The following is a 24,193-nucleotide window of genomic DNA, read 5'->3' on the forward strand; positions in this document are numbered from 1 at the left end:
CCATGATTGCTTGAGATTTTCCTCTCCTCTTCTGCAACTACAGGAACTTGCAGTGCTAGAAAATGGCGATTTCACTTCCTCAACATGTTTTACTAGTAGCCCTTCTCCTCGATTCGATTTCTGCTGTGGACTTCATCTTCAACGGATTCGATTCTGCAGATCTCTTGATCTACGACAACGCAACTTTAGAATCGCGAATCTTGGCCCTTACTAGAGATTCAAATCTCTCGCTTGGTAGAGCTCTTTAACTAGCCAAGAGCCCCACTAGAAGATACCCCAACTCCTCTCTTCTTCTACCCTCTTTCACATCTTCATCTTCTTTATGGCTCCTACGCCCAATTTCCAACAGTTTGTCTTCATCTTTGCACCTCGTACCGGTATCAATGGTGCCAGGTCTTCCCAACGCCTTGGTCTCTTCAACCGCACTGTTAGAAGAGAGAGAATAGATGTGGCCATTTTTTTCTCCCGGAGATTCCCACACCATCACTTCCAACAAGAGGAAGACCATCGATGATGATGTATCACTGCTGCAATCCGGCAACCTAGTGTGGGTATTTTTGGAATTAAAAGAATTTTAACAGTGGATTAATAGTTTCACTAACAGAATGGACTAGTGTGTTTATTGAATTGGGGTGTCTGTGTTTTTTAAACATAAAGTGGGGTGCCACTGCTTTAATGCTTCCATTTTGGGGTGCCAGTGCAATTTGCTCTTAATCTTATTATTCTAACAGTAATAGAGCCCTTCTAATATAATTTAAAACACAAGTGACTAAATGTAATAGAATAAATTCTAAAATGTATAAGTTTATTCATAAATATAAGGGGTGTAAATGTAATTTACTCTCCGATATCCTCTTAAATATATAGTGTGCCTATTGCATATCAGAAGGCAAGTTGTCTGTGACGTAAGGCTGCAACAGGGCCGGGCTAGGTTGGGCTTTTGCAATCCCAAGCCCAGTCCTATATATTATAATTTAAGTCCATTCCCGCATTTACCCTAATTCAATGTCAATGATTATTGTCTTGACCCTAAGCCCTACAGGGCCAAGCCAAGCCCATTCCCACCCTGATTGGCCCTATAATTGGCTTTGTCTCCAGCCCTGGCCCTGGCTCTGATTGAACCTATACTTAGCCTTAGTCTTGATTGACCCTATCCTTGTCTTGTTCCTAATTCATTGAGATCAAGCATTAGGTCAGGATTATGGCTACAATCAGGGCCAAAATCAAGGCCACGACTAGGCCAAAAATTAGGGACGAGTCAGGAGAAGCCCGGCAGGTCAAAGAGTAATCCCATGTCAGCACTTGGCCCTAGTTAGGGCTAGAATATTTGGCCTAACCCGCCCCTCAGGACTAAAATCTTGAGCCCAAGCTGTATTCGAGTTCAGGAGGAGCTTAGGGCGGCGGGTCAGGGCCGTCAGGGCCAAACTTGCACCCTTACTTTGATGTGTGCTCTGTACACTGCCATCGGGTGTTCATGTTGGAGATGACAAATAAATAAATAACTTGGTTATAAATATAAATATGGACAAATACGTGTTGACGTATGCAAATCTGGCATATTTGAGGGATCTGTCTTACAAGTTTAAGTGACGCCGTGAAGGCTGCAAGAGATTGTAATTTTGTTTAATCTCAAGGGCATTTCATCAAATTTCTCTTTCTATGAATTAAAAACGGTTGATGTCCCTGGAATCTAAAGTGATGAACAAAATCTTAGAATATCAAACGTTAAAGCATCTCCCTATTACACAACATCTTATTAGAATAGGAAAAATCTTTAGTATCCATATTATGATCTTCTCTCTCCCTCCCCTTTCCCAATTTTCAATTATGCGGTTGCTTATGTTTGATGCTTTCTTGTTCCTTACTTTAGCTGTTTCAGTAGCAGTCTTTACCTTATTGGGTTTACCTTGTTGAAGGGTTTTGTTCTGGAACCCAACTAGGGTTCTACGAGTTCAAAGCTGATGAACTCATTTAGGGTTTGGCCTTGAATAATGGATTTTTCGACTGTTTTGCTGTTTGCTGAAGTTAGGGGGAGATAACGGTTGGTTTCTGGGGCTTCAGGGATAGCAAAAATGAGATGCGATAAGCCAATTTGGATTAGACATGAAGGAATGCAATTATTTTCAATTGATATCCAACCTGGTGGGCTTAGGTTTGCAACTGGTGGCGGAGATCACAAGGTAGAGATTTCCAGTTCCAGTCATTTTTCTCTCTCCTCCCCTAACCCCTTTCTCCTTTTACTTTAGTTTAGTTGGCTTGTTATGTTTTCCACTCGGTTATTGTTATTCTTTGTAACCTTTCGATGTTGGGTGCTTATGGGTCTTTCTGGGCATTTTCTCTTCGTGAATAATAATATCTGATCCTTGATACTTTGTCAATCATAGTCCTGAACCACAGTAACAATCATGATATAGTTTGGGACACTTGTGTATTGGTATAATGTAGTTTCATATGACGATGGGCTCAACATTTTGTGAAACTGAACTGGCAAAAATTGCTTTGTTGTACTTCTGTTATGATTCAGATTGTGAAAAAGCCATGCCTTACATTCAGTCACCCATTAAGATTGACATCCAGTTGGAACACGGGACAGGAAATCACGGGACAGGAAATATAGTTTTGAAACAGGACAATAGTCTCTTCACTCTTGTACCAAATTATGTATTTTTAGAATGGTGGCTTTTAGGTAACATTGTTAGGGTCTCAGGCTTCTTTAGCATGTTCATAGTCTGTGAGGACTTTATGTTCATCAAACTGTGACAGTTTAACTGGGAAGTAATTGTGTACTGTTCTCATGGTGTTTCAACTATTACTAATTTGTTCGCAAGGAAGTTCATGACTTCATGGTGAACATAAGCACCAGCACCATTGTTAAACTGTAATTTTGAAGATTGGCTATTTATTTACAAACTGCTTCCTGCTTTATGCTTCTATATGAGGTAACTTTTGTGTTACATTGTGTCCGGTTATAGGTGCGGATATGGAACATGAAATGTTTGGATAAGGATTCAGAAAATGACCAATCAACTCAGAAACTGCTAGCTACGCTCCGTGATCACTTTGGGTCAGTTAACTGTGTCAGGTGGGCAAAGCATGGCAGGTATGTCGCATCAGGGTCTGATGATCAGGTGATCCTAATTCATGAGAGGAAGCCTGGGTCAGGCACAACTGAATTTGGCAGTGGAGAGCCCCCGGATGTTGAGAACTGGAAAGTCATAATGACTTTGAGAGGACACACTGCTGATGTGGTAATCGAAGTTCTTCACCATGTTTCTTTTCCAAATGTCTATGGCTATCACCAATTTCTAAGTGAAGATTTTTTCCCCCATGCTTGAAGTAGGTAGATCTTAATTGGTCTCCAGATGACTCAATATTGGCTAGTGGGAGTTTGGACAACACAATTCACATTTGGAGCATGAGCAATGGAATCTGCACTGCTGTCTTAAGGGGTCACTCAAGTCTGGTTAAAGGTGTTGCTTGGGATCCCATTGGTTCCTTTATTGCAAGCCAATCAGATGACAAAACTGTCATTATCTGGAGAACAAGTGATTGGAGTCTTGCCCATAGGACAGATGGTCATTGGGCAAAATCTGTATGTGCACCTTACCTTATATTGGTCACTTTGTACTTCTTGTTCTTTTCTTCAATACTGATATGAGAAGTTTTTTTCCAGCTTGGTTCAACCTTTTTTAGGCGGCTTGGATGGTCACCTTGTGGCCATTTTATCACCACAACTCATGGTTTTCAGAAGCCCAGGCATTCTGCACCTGTACTGGAAAGGGGGGAATGGTCTGCCACTTTTGATTTCTTAGGGCATAATGCACCGGTTATAGTGGTGAGATTCAACCACTCCATGTTCCGTAGAAACTTCTCAAATGGTCAGGAAGTGAAAGCTGCACCTGCTGGATGGTCTAATGGGTCTTCTAAAGCTGTGGCAAAAGAATCACTGCCATATAATGTGATAGCAATTGGGAGTCAGGACCGCACTGTAACTGTATGGACAACTGCAAGTGCTCGTCCTCTCTTTGTTGCTAAGCATTTCTTTACTCAAAGTGTGGTAGATTTAACATGGTAGGCAGATTATTAGTGGTTACAGTTTCTTCCACAGACTGTTAACTGTATATTCCTTTAACTGAACGATATCTCTTAATGTGATCTCCTACTTTTTTGGCATTCCGTTACTTTTATTGCTAGTATTTTAATCCTTTTTCTATCTTTTCCTCAAACAGGAGTCCTGATGGTTATTCACTCTTTGCGTGTTCCTTGGATGGAACGGTGGCAACTTTCCACTTTGAGGTTAAAGAACTTGGCCACAGACTTAGTGATGCTGAATTGGATGAGTTAAAAAGAAACCGCTATGGTGATGCTAGAGGAAGGCAGACAAACTTAGCTGAAAGCCCAGCGCAGTTATTGCTAGAGGCAGCATGTGCTAAGCAATCTGCTGGTAAAAAACTCGCTGTCCAGCCAAACCAGACATCTATAAAATCTTCAGGGGATCCTGCTGACACAAATGTTAATCAGACACTTCCAAAATCTTCTGATTCCCAACTTGATGAAGCAAAGAGAAATGGAGGAGCTAGTGGTGATGGGTTAAACAAAGTACCAAGTTCTGTCCGTATTTCTAGTCCTGTGAAGCAAAGGGAGTATAGGAGACCTGATGGGAGAAAGAGGATTATTCCGGAAGCAGTTGGTGTACCTGTTAATCCAGAAAATAACTCTGGTGGGGCTGCAGCTCAAGTGCTTGACTTCCATCCTGCAGATCAGCGAACAGTTGATAGTGGGGGGCTTCTTTCTGATGCCACAGGCAGGGAGGGTTCTCTTAAAAGGCCGTTCAGTGGAAACTCTGAAGCTAACTGTTCTGGGGTTAAGGAACGCTCTGGGATCACTGCTAGGGCAACCATTAGTGAAAGCCTTGTTATCGAAAAAGTTCCAGCCTCTACAGGTGTAGATGGGACCATCAGTGTAGAAAAGTCTGGAGTTTTGCACGCTTCTGGTTCACAGATTGCTTGCAGCTCTGCTCTTTCAATCAGGGTCTTTGATAAGAAAGAAAGGAAAAATTGCATTCCAGATTGTTTGGAAGCTCGTCCTGTAGAAAGAGCAGTTAATGACATGGTTGGGATTGGAAATACGTTTATGAGTAGAGAAACAGAAATAATTTGCACAAGAGAGGTGCATACACTTTGGTCTGACAGAGTTTCTGGGAAAGTAACCGTCTTAGCTGGAAATTCCAATTTCTGGGCTGTTGGGTGTGAGGATGGTTGTTTACAGGTAATTTTAAGGCTTTTTCAATTTTACCTCATTCATGTAAATGGTTCCATGAAAGTTCATGTGAAGCATTGAAGAACTCATTATACTTTAAAACAAAAACTGAAATTGTATCTTGTGGTTGCTTCATTGTGAGGGCTGGATAGGGTAGCAGGTTTGTTGTGAGGATGACTTTTTGGGTTGCTAGCAAGTCTTGTATTATAAATCACTAAGACTTTACCTATTTTAAATAATTTGGTTTCCCAGAGAATCTATTTTTGTGCTACATAGCTGTAAGATAGGTTATGTTGATGATTGGCATGACTATGATGTTTCATTACATAAACAGATATGCAAAAGCCTTGACCTCATTTTGTTAAATTAGAACATCTAGATGAAGTTATATCTTAATACACTTACTTCCGATACTAGACTTTGTGGTACTAAGATATTGTGAATCATGGATTCAGAACAGCCTTTATCTCAGCTTGGCAATATGACGCTGATCTATATGGGGGTTGTCTGTTGACAATCTTTGTAAATTTTTATGATGAAAAGCTAGAAGAATAATGGAAGTAGCTAAGCACAAGTGTTTAAAACTCTGACCGAACTTGGAGAAAATTTTCTTATTATTGGATGAAAATCTTTGTAGGTTTCAGTTTTAAAAAAGTGAAAATAAAAATACCTGAATGCAATTGTATGTTCTAAATAGAAGAATATCTTGAAGACCAAATTTTTTTTTGAAAGATTGTAAGGATCAAGTGAACTTGTTATTATGGGCAGACAAAATAGACTATCCTGAACTTATAATCAGATTATGAGTACTAAATCTACTTGGATAATTTCCTTCAGATAATAATATAACTATATGTAAGTCAAAGGACTAAACCTTAAATGACTAGGTTTTCCTCCATTTCTAGAGTTCATCTTCCTGACTGATCTAGACTATCCAAGAAATGGGAGACCTTCTGTTTTAGTTACATCTAAAATTTCCTTGAAATTTCGGCATTGTGGCTGGGGCTTGTGTGGCACTTCTGCTTAGTTAATGGCACCCAAATTGATGTTATACAAGGTTGAAGTGGCATTTTTCTGGCACATGTTATAGAGTGGAAAGGCATATGAACTTGTCTCATGATAAAATGGGGAGCTTATGAACTCATGTATTTTTTCCAAAACAGCACTCCTTGTTTCCTATCACATTAGAAAACCACTCTTTATGCTAAAATGCATAGATTTGACAGTATGACTGGTGGTTACCAAAAAAAAAAAAAAAAAGACAGTATGACTGGTAAAACTAAGTTGATATAATTCAGGTACATATTTTTTTCTTATCAGTAAGCGAAGAGAGTTATGTGTTGAAATTCTCTCTTGTTCTTCTTTTTGCCTTTATAAACTGTCTTCCTTTTCCTTTCCTGTCATTGAGTAGATTTATACGAAATGTGGAAGGCGAGCCATGCCCACCATGATGATGGGGTCAGCAACAGTATTTATAGATTGTGACGAGTGTTGGAAGTTGTTGCTTGTTACAAGGAGGGGATCATTTTATGTATGGGATCTGTTCAAAAGAACATGTCTGCTGCATGACTCACTGTCTTCTTTGATCACTTCCAGTCCTAGCACATCCACCAAAGACACAGGTATCGTTTTCCAAATAGAACATAAATGTGATCTTCTATTTGGTTTTCCAATGTAATTGCTTCGGTATCATTGATCTGGTCCATTTGAACTCTGGACAATGGAAGTTTCTTGAAGTTATGAACCCTTAACTTAAATCTTTGTGGTGTTGATCCTCATTGCCCTTGCAGGCACAATTAAAGTTATATCTGCAAGGTTTTCAAAATCAGGTTCACCTCTTGTTGTTCTGGCAACTCGTCATGCGTTCCTTTTTGATATGAGCTTGATGTGCTGGCTGAGAATAGCAGATGATTGCTTCCCAGCATCAAATTTTGCAAGTTCGTGGAATTTGGGTTTAATGCAGAGTGGCGAGCTAGCTGCTTTGCAGGTGGACGTGGGAAAATTCTTGGCCAGAAAGCCAAGCTGGAGCAGGTATTTATTTTGATGAAAATTGCAATTCAACTCGGCCCAATCTTTTCCTCTTCATCAGGTTCTGACATTTAATTACCCTAGTGTCCCTGATTACTCACAATTTGAAATTTGATAATCTGTAAAATACAGAGTGACAGATGATGGGGTGCAGACACGGGCACATCTGGAAGCTCAGTTGGCTTCTTCACTTGCATTAAAGTCCCCTAATGAATATCGTCAGTGCCTTCTCTCCTACATACGTTTTCTGGCAAGGTTTGGAGATTTTCATTATCTGTCTTGATTGTTTCTTATTCTGAATTTTCTGCTTTGTGTTTGCTTTAATTAGAGGGATCTGTATATTTCTCAGGTTAGAAGTTTATTTTTCTTGTTTAATTTATTACCTTTAGGCCTTGAGAAAAATTATGTTGGATTTTGTGGTGGAATTTCTTTACATTTTTGTGATCATCTGCATTTTCTTTTGGGCCTTTTTTTACACAAGGACCATCCAAGTCAAGGCCGTAAAATAATTTCCTTTGGTAGGCTGTTGAAGTATTCGGCCACATCAGTCTGGTGGCATTGTTGTTCTTCTTAGGTCTGAAGGTGGTGTTTCTTTCTATTTTTATATTTAGTAAGCAAGACCTTGAGTTATATTGTATAGTTTTGAAGATATTTTTTTCTATAGTAAGCTGGATTTTGAGTTATATTGCATACGGTGTTGGATTATTTAAAATGACTGTTCTCATTTGCATATCCTTTGGGTATCACGTATTTGATACTTTTTGGCAGCCCCATGCAAGTTAATCTCTTCTGGATTTAAGTCATTTAACATTCTGGGATTCTTCCTCAGTCCTGTGCATTGAGGAAGCTTTCTTGTTGTATTTACCATAATGGAAAAAGAAAGGAGAGTCATTACCATCCACTGTATGAGGATTAAGTATCTGAAAATACGTTCATTCTGATACATCATAAATTGCACTTAGGAACTTGTTTATATTTTAAGATAGGAGAGTCATTACCATCCACTGTATGAGGATTAAGTATCTGAAAATACTTTCATTCTGATACATCATAAATTGCACTTAGGAACTTGTTTATATTTTAAGATAGTGCCATGTGAAACTTTAACTCGGCTAGGATGCAGCCCCAATTGAATGAGGGTCACTTCTTCCTAGACTTTTTTAAGAGAACCATCTCATATGGGACCAAGAAAGGGTTTCTTGAAATTTTGGTTATGGGGTATTGGGGGTCTTTATGATATGGGCTATGATGGGATGATTTTGTAAGTAAAATGGATGTGGCTAGTGACTTCTGAATTCCCTGGTTGGATTAATCAGAATGAAATGATGGGGTGTTAATTTTGGGGATAGGTTTTTTTTTTTTTTGATACGAAGAAACAGGTTATATTACTTAAAAGCAGTTACATAAATAGGATTGTAGGGTAATATCTTCAAAGCCTACATCGGTCGCCATAAATGCGATTTTGGTGAAGCATTGTTGAAGCTCAGGGGATGGGAATACATCAAACCTGATCGCTAGTGTTATGGTGGGATGGACATTTTCTTGAGATATGATGAAAAGTTATGGGAATGAGGTGGCACTTGGAGGGAGTGTAGGTAAAATATAAAGATATGATCCCCATGTTTGGTTGGGTTTAGATTGCTAAATTAGAAGATATAAGGGTTCTTATTATGGGGGCTTTTAGTATGAAAATTCAAGAAAATATCTATATCTCGAAATTGGGTGTGGTCAGAAAGGGGTCAAATTAGGTTTTAAGGTCACTAGGGTTTGGGGGATGATGTACATAAAGTGTGGGACAGATCTAATATATCTGACCTTGAATTTTGAGTGTCTTTGGAGCTCTGAAAATAAAAAAAAAAAAAAAAAGAAGGAAAAATATGATATGAGAAGGGGATTCATGTAGGCTGCTAGTAATGCCTGTATGGAGCCTTTAGGATGGAATACTTAGATGGAGAATGAAGGTTGAACTTGATACTCAACCAGTCACAAGTGTCTAGGCTTGATTTGACCTTTAGAACCTGATGCACTGCCAATTTAATAAGTGCCATTCCTTTTAAGATCTTTTAAAAGTTTAAAAGGATAACTGTTGAAAAAACTAATAGTGGTAGGATGGCTTTTGGATCAATGATCTCAAGCCCTCTATTTATAATTAAGTGGAAAGTACACTATTACAAGGAATAGAATTTTACATGAATACAAACTCTAATTTAACTCCTTTACAAACTCTAATTGAACTCCTAGTAGAATCCAACACTCCCCCTCAAGTTGAGGCATAGATATTAGTCATGCCCAACTTGCCTACAATAGGAAGGAAATCTATTTCTTTCAAACCTTTAGTGAAAAATCTGCTATTTGGTCTCCAGATCTTACAAAAGGCATGCAGATAAACCCTTGTTCCAACTTTCCTTTGACAAAAAACCTGTCAATTTCAATGTGCTTAGTTTGATCATGTTACACCGGATTATTAGCAATACTAATAGCAACCTTGTTGTCACAATATAACATCATAGGGTTTGGAACTTGGACTCCAATATCTTGCAGCAAACCTTTCAACCATAGTAGCTCACAAACTCCACGAACCATAGCTCTATATTTAGCTTCGGTAATAGATAAAGCTACCACATTTTGTTTCTTACTTCTCCAAGTAACTAGATTACCTCCAACAAAGGTACAGTGACCTGAAATTGACTTCCTGTCTGGAGATCTAGCCCAATCTGCATCAGTTTATGCTTCTACTTTTAGATTATCAGTGGGTGATAGAAGTATTCCTTTTCCAGGAGTTCCCTTAAAATACTGTAGTATTCTAGTAACAACCTTCATATGAGCTAAATATGGATCATGTATGAATTGGCTCACTATCCCTACAGCATAAGCGATGTCTGGCCTGGTGTGGGACAAGTAAATAAGCTTCCCTACCAGCCTTTGGTATCTTCCTTTGTCCACTGGTTCTCCCTCTTTTTCTTTAAGTTTAGCTCTAGCTTCAATAGGGGTATCAAATGCTTTACACCCCAACATTCCCACTTCTGATAATAGATCTAGGACATACTTTCTTTGGGATAGGAATATACCTTTCTTTGATCGAGCCACCTCAATCTCTAGGAAATACTGTGACTTCCCTAGATCTTTAATTTCAAATTCTTTGCCAAGAAAGTCCTTCAACTTTTGAATTTCGTCACCATCATTCCCTGTGATGACAATATCGTCTACATAGACAATGAGAAGTGTGATGTTAGTACCTGACTTCTTGACAAATAGTGTATGATCAGCATTGCTTTGCTTGTACCCAATAGAAGTCATTGCCTTCAGGAGGCGTCCAAACAAGCATCTAGGATACTTCTTCAATTGACAAACTTTCCCTGCAGTATTGTCATCGGAGAAACCATGTGGGATTTCCATATAGACTTATTCTGCTAACTCCCCATGTAAGAAAGCATTCTTTACGTCTAGTTGGTGCAAGTTTCAGTCTTTGTTCACAGCTACAGACAACAGAACTCTGACAGTGTTTAGTTTCACAACAGGGGCAAAGGTCTCGTGATAATCAATCCCATAGGTCTGGGTAAACCCATTTGCAACTAGTTTAGCTTTCAACTTGTTGACTGATCCATCCATATTTTGTTTAACCACAAATACCCATTTGCAGCTCACTGGTTTTTTTTCCTGGAAGAAGTGTAACCAGCTCTCAAGTGTCATTTTTCTTCATTGCCTGCATTTCCTCTACCATAGCTGCCTTCCATCTCTTATCAACATAGGCTCCTGCCAACTTTTAGGAACATATACAGATGACAGGGAGGATATAAAAGCACGGTAGGAGTCAGACAAAGAGTTATAAGAAACATATTTAGCTATGAGATGCTGAGTACAAGATCTGACCCCTTTTCTAACTGCAATAGGAAGATCATAAGAAGATACCTTAAGGGAAATAGTAGAATCTGATTTTGGAGCAGGAGATTGAAGTGGTAACGCATCACCTTTCTTCACTTACTTTAGGAGATTGAAGTGGTAACGTATCCCTGATTCATTTTCTGGTTCAGGGTTTGGTTCAGTTTTGGGTTCAAATCTGAATCAATTTTTTGGGATCAATTCTGGTTTTAACTCCTGGCTTGTTTTCTAATTCTGTTTCTGGTTCTATTCTTGATACTATTTCCTAGTTTTGGTCCCGATCTAGTGTCTGATTCAGTTTCCTAATTCCTAAACATTCCATTATTGTTTGTTTCCATATTTAATTAGGATTTGTCCCCACAATTTTTCCTTAAATTCTCCTTCCAAGTTTGCCCTTTTGCCTTTATCTGTGTTTCTTTTGGAGATTTCTCTAATTGCATTTATGTCGGTCCCGTTTTAGTTTTCGGATATTTATAGATTTGCCATTCTTTTCCTTTACTTACCAATACCCATTGAAAGAAATCTGGTTTATTACAATAGTGCCATTATCTTAATCTACCTTGATAAGAGTTTGGAAATTGTTTATTGGATTAAGACTTGCTAGAAGAATGAAGATTATATCTACCATAAAGGGCACATTTGAAATTCTTGCTTGGGATCTTTCTATACTGGATATTGGTTGTCATTGATTGTCCATGTGTAGTGCTACACGTGAGGAGGGATTGGAGATTTATTCTACAACTACTCAAGGTTTGTTGAGGAATATTATTTTGTGAAGATCCTACCCATTGGGTATTCTACCAACACTTACCTACTTGGTCCATAGTAACTATATTACCTTTTAACTACTTACTTGGTCTGTAGTAACCTATATTACCTTTACCTACCTACTTGGTCTGCAGTAACCTATACTGCCCTTTACCTACCTACTTGGTCTGCAATAACCTACTTGATCTGCAATAACCTACTTGATCTGCAATAACCAATAATGCTTTTTACCTACCTATTTGGTCCACATTAACCAATATTGCTTTCTACTTACTTATACCTTTGCTTACTACTTTGCTTTAACAAGAGGTTATGTGTGGACATTGGAGCTACAATTTTGATATATTAGTGTGGAGATTCCTCCTTATTACAGGCATTATTTGGATAGTGCCTTTTGATGCTGCTATACTAATGAATTTTGTTCATCTTTAATATCACCAATTGCTTTCATCATCGGATGGTTCATTTCGACATGAAGAATTATTATTATTTTTTTAAAAAAAAGTTAATGTTGAGTATCTCTTGGGCGAAGTTCTCTCAGTGTTTATTGATGTTTGCTATTGCTACATAGTTCAAGACTGGTGCTGCCTTTTAAATCTATTCTAATTGTTCAAGCTGGAGTTTTCTTTGTGTCTCCAGCTTGAGAGGGAGTGTTGAGAGTTGCGCAGGTTCAATGCGCATGGTCCAAGGCTGCTGCCTTGGTGCGCAAGCGTTGGACAAACAACTTGGTTTGCTCTTGAGTTACCTACTTTCCTTTCTTGGAAAAGTTTCCTTGGTGATCAAGGTTTAGGAGAATTAGAAAGTATAGTTTCTATTTTCAAGTTTCTTTCAAATTTCGTGTTCTATTCTTTTTGGTTCTTTCTATTTTTGACAAATTCATGAATCCATGAGATGTACTTTCATTTCCTTTTTTAGAGGGCTAGGAGGCTTGCTTCTGAAGTCGTATTTTCGGACTATGGAATCTATAAATAGAGAGGCTGTGATTCTAGGAGTTTTAGCTAGAATCGCTGACCCTTGCTCCTTTGGTTCCTCTCATCTTTTCTTCTCTTCTTCTCTTCATCTTCTCTGTTCTCTTCTTCAGTTCAGCTACTGTTTAGATTATTTTAAAGGCTTAACAGGTTAGAATTCAGATCTTAGTTAATTATTACAGTAGGGTTTTCAGGGCTATAAAATACCCTAGACATTCTAGGATAACATCAGCTAACTATATCGTCAAAATAAGTCGTATCTTGTTCAGACCAATTGACTCTATATATATATATATATATATATATACTAGTAAAAAACATAAATGCAAATGCACGTAGTGATATATGGGGAAAAAATTGAAAGAAAAAAATTGAAGCAACTATAAGTTTGAAAAGAAAAAAAAAAGGACAAAAAAAGATTTGCAAAAAAGGTAAGAGTACATGCTTTTATAATAGTTGTATAAAACGTTTTCCACGAAACAAGGTAATCATAACTTTCAGCTGCATTTTGGCACGTAGTTATGCGGTTATACATAAGGCTAATCCCAAATACTGGGCACGTGATTTATAAAATCATAGAGTATATCCCCGTGCCCAGTATAGTGGTAACGAAGATGTCAGCTTCTGAAAGCACATCTTCAAGGGTCAGGACATTGAAGCCTTCCATCAAAGCTTGAAGGGAACAGATGGTGTCAATCTCCGTCACAGTGACACGTGCACCAGCCTGCTTGAGAGCGGAAGCATATCCCTTGCCGACATCTCCATACCTTGCCACAACTGTGATCTTTCCAGTAATCATAACATCAGTAGCTCTCATCAATGTAAGTAAATATATCCAACTGTGTTACCCCTCCATTAATGGTATCACATTCTCCTACTGGAACTGGAAATTTCCGTAACTGGCCATATTATAATCAACTTGAATGTTACAAACATAATAGTTTGCAAATTTGAATGTTACAAATATTATAGTTTGTAAACTTAAGGAGTGCATTTATGATTTGCTTGAAATTTTAAAAATTAAAAACAAGAGTGGATCGATGTTCTTACCTGTCTCACTACCAGCTCTCCTTGCAATTTTTTGGTTCACAGGAGGAATGATTTTCCCATCAATTTCTCCAAATATCCCTTCTCCTGGAAAATTTTCAAATTCTGTGACATTTTCTGGTTTTGGTTGAATGGAATTAGACCTTGCATAGTCAACAAGAGCAGCTGCCATTGGGTGACTTGATTTACTCTCAACGCTTGAAATACTTCAAAGTTCAAAACTTCCAATAACTTTATATAAAGAGTGGAAAAAAGAAGAAACTTATTTTGGTCGCAATGAAGGAGATTGGACTGTACCAGTAAATCAATGTGTTGAGGCTAACATCATGAGAGAGTTCTGAAATCTGTAACTACAAATTCTCCTGTTGTAATCGTTCCAGTCTTATCGAAAGTGATGGTTTTAATCTGAGCTAGAATCTCAAGATTATATCCTCAATCCCAATCTCATCATCAATAAATTTTGAATATAAAATCATAGAGTATATCCTCAATCCCAACTACAGGTTGTGAAGAAATAAAGAAACATAGAATATAAAATCATATACAAAGAATAATAAAAAATAAAAAAAGGAGAAAAAGAGAAAGATAAATAAATTGAGAAAGAGTACACAATTGTAGAGTATATTGTTTTCCAAATTTTCTTAACCCACATATAGAAAGGGAAGAGAATAAATAGGAAGAAAAGAAGGAGAAAGGAGATTAGAGAGAAAAAATAAGGATTGAGGAGTTAGTTTTTAATTAGGAATAAAATTTTGAATACATAATAAGATTCTTTTTTTTTTAAATTTCCTTAACCCACTTTTATAGAAAGAGAAGAGAATAATTAGGAAGAAAAGATGAGAGAGAAGAGAGGAGAGAATAAATAGGGATTGAGAAGTTAGTTTCTAATTAGGAATAAAATTTTGAATACCAAATAAGATTTTTTTTTTCCAAAAATTTTCTTAACCCACGTTTATAGAAAGAGAAGATAATTTGGAATGACATTTATGCCCATTATTTTACCTTTAAAAATTGTTCTCAATATTGGGAGGGGGGGGCAATTCACATCGTCTGTAATTCCTTTCCCTACAATCCCCTGTAATTCCCTCTTAAGATTGTGCCATGTGGCATTGAATAATCCAACGGTCACCCAATTCTAAACCCACCCATATATTCCTCTCTTCTCTCTTCCCCAAAGAGAAAAAACCCTGTATCTTATGCGATTTTTCTGTTTCTTGGTGTCTCCTCTTAGCGAAGGAAAGCTTGGTTTAAGTTGAAGGCACTTAAAGCAAAGGTCAGTTCGGTTGAAACTCAAAGAGAGGAAAAGCTGATGATGAAACAAATTTGGATCAGTTGATGGAAGGAACTATAGAAACACAATGAGCATTTAAAGCCAAAAAGAAAAATCACCCAGGAGAGACGATCTATTGGATGTATCTACGGAAGAAATCCCTCACTGCAAGGGCAAAAGAAAAAGAAAAAAACAAAGGCCTTAAAATGAAAGACCAGAGAAACAGTAAAAACGTTGTTTCCTTAAGAACAGAGAGATATAATGAAGCACACCAAAACAATAACCAACAGAATAACCTAGACCAAGTGTACCCATCTTCTCTTTCTCTTCATCTTGTAAGTGTCAATGAGTTTCATCGTTCGGCTATTGACTAAGTCACTTGCACGGGCTACATTCTGTTCTATGTCGTTTATCTGTTTGCCTTGTTTCTCAACCATAACAACCATATCAAGAAAGATCTGATGAAGCTCTATCAAGCTTTTCTGAAGCTGCTTCAAGGCCACCTACCTCTCTTTCCTTCCCTGCAATCTGAAGTGATCAATTCTTTCAAGCACTGAAACCGTTCATGATCTCTTTTAGTTTAGTTCTCACACATCGGTGATCCTTGTTCGATCAATAGGACTTCCTTCTCCCTTGAAGGTTAAGGGGTTTTTACACAGAATTTCCTGAAGAAGAAAAGATCGACAACGGATAGTGAGAGAGACGGTGAAGAGGGGCTTTTACAGAATTTTGCACGGAGGAGACATTGAGAGACGGAATAATCGCAGAGGATTCAGGGTTTTTCCTCTTTGGGGAAGAGAGAGGAGAGAGGAATTTATGGGAGAATTTAGCAAATAATGTTAACGTAACAATGTTAGTAAATAGTATCAGTGATAATGTTAGCAAATAATGTTAATGCCGTATCAGAAGATAAGATAATGTTAATTCTCGGTTTTGTGAATTCAGAAGTCAATAAATCAGTGAAAACATTCAAAAGAATCCAAATTTTGAGTTCTATAACAAATTCGAAGAGCTAATAAGAAACGCTTCAGCAAATTGTTGAATTTCAACGGAATTGAAATTCAAAAAAAATGTAGAAGACGAACACTGCAAATGGTACAGAGAGTGGATTAATACCTTGAAAACCCTTGACAAAACCCTTGACACACCGCTTTATTTTCTTGGCACATCATCGTTCGGTTTTGATTATCTTTCTCCAATGAGAGAACAAATACATAGAAACCCAATAAATTCCTCGAATATAACTGAACATCAAATTCAAATTTCAAAATTGAGAGGAAGAGAGAAGTAGAAGGCAACCCACCTCACCCATTATAGTTGGGAATTTGAAAAAATTAAATGAAAGAGAAAAATCAGATGAACGGGAAAAGAAAGATTGAGAGGGATTCAGAGAGATCGAGAGGGATTTAAAGAGAGATTCAGAGAGAGAGTTCGAGAGGGAGAGGGATATAGAGAGCGACAGACTTTGAGAGAGATTGAGAGACGTCGTAGAGAGATTTAGAGAGAGTGGTGATTTAGAGAGAGATTTAGAGAGAGTTTGAGAGGGAGGGGGATATAGAGAGTGACAGACTTTGAGCGAGATTGAAAGAGGTCGAGAGATAAATCGAGAGAGAAATTAAGAAAGGGATTAAAATTAATGATAAATTAATAATAATTAATGACTAAAATGTCTAAATTATCCTTGTAAAAATAAGTAAAGAAACAACAAATAGTACAACATTATTGGTATTTAGAACAATGATAGGGATAGAAAAGGACAGAAAAAGATTTACGAAAAAGGTAGAGTACATGCTTTTATTATAGTAGTATGATATATATATATATATATATATATATATATAATATATAATTAGTATGCCTTATCAATTAGTGGGTAATTATTACATTTATATTTATTTTATTTAAATTTGATTGAGTTTTGTGGAAAGAGCCCCGTATTGGATTTGAACCAATGACTTACGCCTTACCATGGCATTACTCTACCACTGAGTTAAAAGGGCCCCCTTGCTGAAATTCTTAAATATTAGCCGCTAGCCACCATAAGTCTAGCGTATCTACCTATCTATATCTATAGAATATATGTACATAGCGACTCCTTTAGGAAGAAAAAACAGTGACTTAGCAAGTCTAGGGTAAGGTAAAATGGTTAATGGTTAATGAATGGCGAATCAAAAAATTCTATCGTTGGTTGAATGAATCATAATAGCCGGAAGGATTCTTTGGATCTAGTCATACCATTACAATATATTGAATATTGACAATTCGAAAAAACTGTACATACTCAACTATGAGATGAGTAGTCATACCATTACAATATATTGAATATTGACAATTCCAAAAAACTGTTCATACTCAACTATGAGATGAGTATAGTATGATGGCAGTCATCCATAATCCATATTGTATATTTGAAACAGGTTGACCTCCTTGCTTCTCTCATGGTACAATCCTCTTCTGGCTGAGCCCTCCCCTTCTCCTTGTTCCGCAAAGACACAATGTAAGACTGGTGCCAATAGTTCATCACAGAAGAAAGGACTCACCGAGCTGGGATCTTTAACTAATACTAAAATAGAAGTATATAGAAAAGAACTGTCTTTGCTGTATACTTTATACTTTCCCCGGTTCCGTTGCTACTGCGGGCCTTACACAATCGATCGCATCATATAGATATCCCTTCTACACAACATAGGTCATTGAAAAGATCTCAGACGATCCACCAAAGCACGAAAGCCAGGATCTTTCAGAAAATGGACTCCTATGCGAAGAGTGCTTGTCCCTATTTTTTCTCCTGTATCAGCAATCACTATAGGAGTACTGGTTATTGTGTGGTTAGAACGATAAATATCTTCCAGGATACCACAATGTATTGGACCTAAATATGCCGGCCTTTGGGAATTCTTCAAGCTCTAGCAGATGGAACCAAACTACTTTTGAAAGAGGATATTCTTCCATCTAGAGGGGATACTCGTCTATTCAATATTGGACCATCTATCGCGGTCATATCAATTCTATTAAGTTACTCAATAATTCCTTTTAGCTATCGTATTGTTCTAGCTAATCTCAATATAGGTGTTTTTTTTATGGATTGCCATTTCAAGTATTGCTCCTATTGGGCTACTTATGTTAGGATATGGATCAAATAATAAATATTCTTTTTCAGGTGGTCTATGAGCTGTTGCTCAATCGACTAGTTAGGAAATACCATTAACTCTATGTGTGTTGTCAATATCTCTACGTGCGATTCATTGGGACATAAACTTTTATTTAATTTAAATTTACAAATTTATTTTTGATTTCTAATTTACTATAACTTTATTTGAACTTTAACTTTTCTTTCTAGTTCTAGTAAAGAAGTTGAAGAGCTAGTAATCGCCAATATGCTCGTATTGGTGGCGTTATTGTTGTTGTAATCAAAGAAGCATTGCCCAATATGCCTCTAGAGAGATTAGAAGTAATGAGAGCTGCAATTGTACATACATGTAAAGAACTCAAGTGTGACAACGGTATGATAATACGATATGATGACAATGCAGCAGTTGTCATTGATCAAAAAGGAAATCCAAAAGGAACTATAGTTGGTGCGATTGCTCGGGAGTTGAGACGGTTGAATTTCACTAGAATAATGTCATTGTCTTCTGAGGTATAAATACTAATAAAGGAGACCATGATCCTATATGATCATATAAAATAATATTGTGATCTAGTAATATAATATATAAAATATATGAGAATAGGAATCCAAATTCAAAATTCTAGATATAGTATAGAATAAGATATCTGAAATAGATTAATTTACTTAGTTGATTGTGTCTCATGCAGATACCTTTCAAAATGCATCATAAACATAGATAATACAAACAGAACATGCTGATTATATCAAAACTCGGGGCACCAATAACTATAGTTTGTCATGGGTAGAGACACTATTGCTTACGTAGTCACTTCTATATGAAATGCTGACATGAATAAAAAAGGAACAGTTCGAATAACATCCACTAATATCACCGAAAACATTGTTAAAATACTTCTATGAGAAGATTTTATTGAAAACATGAGGAAACACCGGGAAAACAACAAATATTTCTTGGTTCTATATAGAACTATTTTCAAAAGTATCAGCTGACCTGGTTTATGAATCTGTTCTAACTATCAACGAATTCTTAGAATTTTGGGTGGAATGGGGATTGTGATTCTTTCTACTTCTCGGGGTATAATGACAGATTGGGAGGCTCAACTAGAAGGAATTGGAGGAGAAATTTTGTGTTATATATGGTAATCCTTCTCATATCTGAAGTAGATCCGTAACTTCTTATTTGTTTGTTAAATAAAGAGGAAAGGCAGGTTGTCTAATATCACTCTTTCCTCCATTAGTTGATACTTCAGGGGGGTTACTTGGAATGAAAGAACAAAAATGGATTCATGGAGGTTTAATTACTGAATTACTTCCTAACGGTATGTTTCGGGTTCGTTTAGATAATGAAGATCTAATTATAGGTTATGTTTCAGGAAAAATCCGACATCGTTTTATACAGATACTACCGAGAGATGGGGTCAAAATCGAAGTAAGTTGGTCTGATTCAACCAAAGGATGTATAATTTATAGACTCCGCAACAAAGATTCAAAATTTCAAGAGACTTATTTTCTTCAAAGGAGTAAATTCAAAATTAAGGTTAGGAATGACAAATATGAAAATAAGGGCTTCTGTTTGTAAGATTTGTGAAAAATGTTGTCTGGATCTTAGGCGGGGACAAATTATAGTAATTTGTTACAACCCAATACATAAACAAAGACGTCGATATTCCTTTAAAAAAGGGGGGGGGAGTTCTCTAAAGGACCTGATGTACAAATAAATGATTTGTTTTGACATGAAATGGATATATTTGTATTTCTCCTACTTATATTTATGAGATGATAAAATATGGTAAAACCTAATATGGTAAAACCTATACCAATAATTGGTTCACATAGGAATGATGTATGGTTCACGTAAGAGTGGACGTAGAATGCCAAAAGGAGTTATTCATGTTCAAGTAAGTTTCAACTATACCATTGTGATTGTTACAGATGTAGGAGGTTGAGTGGTTTATTGGTCCTCCACTGGTGCTTGTGGATTTAAGGGCAGAAGCAGAGGGACCCCTTTTGCTGCTCAAACCACAGCAGGAAGTGCTATTCGTACAATAGTGGATAAGGTATGCAACGAGTAGAAGTCATGATAAAGGGTCTGGGTCTTGGAAGAAATGCAACATTATGTGCCATTCATAGAAGTGGTCTACTATTAAGTTTCGTACTGGACGTAACCCCTATGCCACATAATGGGTGTAGACCTCCTAAAAAAAGTCGTGTGTAAAAACAGGAACCGCAGATATTTCAAGAAATTGTATTGAGAAGGAGGTATTGAAGAATCAGTACATGAAATTTTAATGAATTTAAAAGAAATTGTATTGAGAAGTAATCTGTATGGAACTCGCAACGGGTATATTTGTGTCAAGGGTCCTGGATATGTAACTGCTTAAGACATCATCTCATCGTCTTCTGTGGGTATCGTTGATATTACACAACATATGGCTAACCTGATAGACCCAATTGATTTTTGTATTGAATTACAAATCGAGAGGTGGCGTGGACGTTGTATGAAAACACTAAATAACTCTCAAAATAGAAGTTATCCTATAGATGTTGTATTCATGCTTGTTAGAAATGCGAATTATAGTATTCATTCCTATGGGAATGGAAACAAGAAATAGAGGCTCGTGGGATTGACGGGGGGGGCAGGGATGGCTATATTTCTGGGAGCAAACTCCATGTGACTATGAAGTGTATGGATACAAGTTATGCCTTGGAATGAAAGACGATTCTGAATCCTCTTTGTCTACGAACGAGGAAGCTATAAGTAATGCAACTATGAATCCCATGGAGAGTTTGATCCTGGCTTAGGATGAACACTGGTGGCATGCTTAACACATGCAAGTCGGATGGGAAGTGGTGTTTCCAATGGAGGACGGGTGAGTAACGCTTAAGAACCTGCCCTTGGGAGGGGAACAACAGCTGGAAACGGCTGCTAGTACCTCGATGTAGGCTGAGGAGCAAAAGGAGGAATCCGAAGGAGGGGCTCGCATATGATTAGCTACTTGGTGAGGCAATAGTTTACCAAGGCGATGATCAGTGGCTGGTCCGAGAGGATGATCAACCACATTGGGACTGAGACACAGGCCAAACTCCTACAGGAGGCAGCAATGGGGGATTTTCCAATGGGCGAAATCTTGACGGAGCAATGCCATTTGGAGGAAGAAGGTCCACGGGTTGTAGTCTTATTTTCTTAGAGAAGAAGCAATGACGGTATCTGGGGAATAAGGATCGACTTACTCTTTTGGTTGTAGATACTCTAGCGTCTAGAAATTGGTTGATTGATAAAGATACATGGACTTGGTGTCCCACCTAGGAAAGAGACCCAAGTCCTAGTAACCCCTCTAAGTGGTGATTCAACATAGATTTTACATCTTGGAACAAAGCCAATTTTTGAGCAGCTTTGCATAATGGAACCAACTAGCAAAAAGCATTAACGTTGCAAAAATCAATGCACCAATTGTGGTATAGTAGAGTTGTAATTCACTATTTATTCTAGATGCTTGCCAAATCTTGAAAAAACCAGAGGTTATTTGTATTCCTTGGAAACCTCCACCCATGTTGCCGTTCAATATTTTCTTGGCTCACTATTGGCCAAACTTCCTGGGCGCTGGGCCCAATCTGAGTTCCTCGCTTAGCCATGCTTCATAATTGGAAAAACGAGCACCATGGAAATGCATCCACTCAACCAAAGAAAGATGATGGAGAGCTGCCCGAAATGGGCACTAAATACTTTTCGGGAGATCTCCAAATCACTGGTATGACTATCGAAATCGTGAGCATCAACAATGAGGACTAATTGAAGTAATGAGCCCCCAACATGTAGAGCTCTTTGCTTCAATTGAGATGCTCAAAAATCATTTCATTTTTTAGTCGGAACTTTAGGCGGTTCTCGAAAAAAGATAGCAAAAAATAATTATCCTTAGAGTCGAGATTAAGAAGAATGTATAAATCAATGCTTCTATAGATTTGATTGTGGTTTACAGTTATAGCTTCTACACCTGATTATTTAGGGTCATATCATCTTCCAAATAAAGAAAGGGTAGGAGTCAAAGAAAGGGCGATGATTCAAATCAAGATTTTTTTTGGTATCCCATCTTAAAATCACAAAAATCAAACAAAGATACTTGAGCCATGCCATATCAGATTGCTTGTCTCCTTGTAGTTGGATCTCCAAGTTTTTGGAATGCTCCAAATTCTACTTGAGCATCCAAATCTGGGTCAATCCGAGCAAAAACATCTTTGAACAAGGTTGTAGCACCAAGCCAAATGTGTCCAAAAAAGAAGAGCAAAGGAAAAGAAACATGTCCAAAAGTAAACCAACCCCTTGGACTGCTACTAAAAACACCATCGGATTTCAAAAGTGGCACGATCTAATATAAAAGTTTTGCCCAATAGAGTGCATCTAGCATATATTTTCACAGTAGCAGGATCACTATAACTGACTTTATTGAGTTCGCCACCATAAAACTCAACAGTTACACTTGTTCGACACTATACTTTGATTTTGCCCGTCTAAAAGGAACATCGGCTCTCACAATTCCATCTCCGTCTACCAAAACTACGGGAAATGTTTCAAAAGAAGTAAGCATACGGCGTACAAAAAGCTCACGTCCTTCTTTATCTTTAAAGACGGATGTCCTAACCATCCAACAACTATTCCATCCCCGTTGTCCATCGAACCTGCTCTGAATAATCCCCCATTTGCTGGATTATTGCCGATATAATCATAAAAGGCTAATTTTTGGGGAATTTTAGACCAAGCTTTTGATAAACTTTGGTTTTCGGCTAGTCCGGTGCAAGGAAAATATTTCGGTCAAAACAAGAATTTCGACCTTGAAAAAGGTTGAAATTTCGGTTGAAATTAGTGATTTTTTTTTTGAAAATTCGAACTTCAATTTCGGGCATCATATGGACTCAAAATGATTTGGATTCTTGCATACTACCTATTTCAAGCATAATAAACACTATGGAGCTACTAGTTTATCAAAAAAACCATTGAAAATGTAACATTCAAGTATATACTATGTATGAGAAGAAGTGAGAATGTTATCAATTACAAGTCTACTCTATTCCATGTCTCCCTCTTCCGTCTGCAGCCCATACAAATGACAATACAAGTCTTATGATGTTTGCCCCCTATAGTTGTCGACATAGTTAGCATCTACAGCTTTGTACGTGGCCTCATCCACATGCCTAAGATTTCCTGATGGTGGGAAGTTCTGAATCCCCGGATAAGGAATTGGCTCAACTGCATATGAAAAGGCTGGTGGTGGCTGTGGTATAGAGTGGAAGATTTGCTCAACAAATGAAGGAATACCCTGGTTGTCAGTTAGAGTTGCAACTGGGTTGGGCTTTTGCAATCCTAAGCCTGACCCTAATTCAGGGCCAATGATTATTGTCCTTGACCTTAAGCTGTACAGGGCTAAGCCAAGCCTATTCCCGCCCTGATTGGCCCCGTCCCTGTCCCTAGCCTTAATTAATCCTATCCTTGGCCCTGTCCCTGATTGGTTTTATCCCTTCCCCTAGCCCTTATTGGCCCTATACTTGGCCTTGATTGGCTTTGTCTCTGGCCCTGTCCCTAACCCTGATTGGCCCTATCCTTGTCCATGTTCCTAATTCATTGAGATCAAACATTAGGGCAAGGATTAAGGCCAGAAACAGGGCCAAGGTCGGGGCAAAAAATCAGGTACGGGTCGGGACAAACCCGACGGACCAAGGGGTAATCCCAATATGAGGGACTTATATGATGGCACGACTAATATGAGGGACCTATATGATGGCATGTCCTCCGTGCTATAATCGTGCTATCTCCCCTTCCCCTTCCTCGAATATGTAGAAGAAACACTT

The 24,193-nt window shown here is 37.8% G+C and overlaps 1 protein-coding gene across 2 annotated transcripts in view; it reads left to right on the top strand.

Moving 5' to 3' along the window:
• Nucleotides 1-1,624: 1,624 nt before the first annotated feature.
• Nucleotides 1,625-24,193, top strand: part of LOC149024255 (protein HIRA-like) — a 37,782-nt gene continuing 15,213 nt past the window's right edge. Inside the window, exons 1-8 of one of the 2 annotated variants that reach the window (XM_089144563.1) lie at nucleotides 1,625-2,180; nucleotides 2,973-3,248; nucleotides 3,341-3,592; nucleotides 3,674-4,071; nucleotides 4,230-5,268; nucleotides 6,671-6,881; nucleotides 7,050-7,290; nucleotides 7,420-7,542. In XM_089144563.1, coding sequence (XP_089000689.1) covers nucleotides 2,073-2,180; nucleotides 2,973-3,248; nucleotides 3,341-3,592; nucleotides 3,674-4,071; nucleotides 4,230-5,268; nucleotides 6,671-6,881; nucleotides 7,050-7,290; nucleotides 7,420-7,542 — 2,648 coding nt within the window. In that variant the 5' untranslated portion in view covers nucleotides 1,625-2,072. Of the gene's footprint in view, nucleotides 2,181-2,972; nucleotides 3,249-3,337; nucleotides 3,593-3,673; nucleotides 4,072-4,229; nucleotides 5,269-6,670; nucleotides 6,882-7,049; nucleotides 7,291-7,419; nucleotides 7,543-24,193 lie in introns of those variants that run through there. The other variant, XM_089144564.1, reaches the window with a different exon arrangement.

Source organism: Hakea prostrata, chromosome 2 (assembly GCF_041222555.1).
Source record: "Hakea prostrata isolate BN-2017 chromosome 2, UWA_Hpros_2, whole genome shotgun sequence".
In the NCBI taxonomy this organism is placed as follows: Eukaryota; Viridiplantae; Streptophyta; class Magnoliopsida; order Proteales; family Proteaceae; genus Hakea; species Hakea prostrata.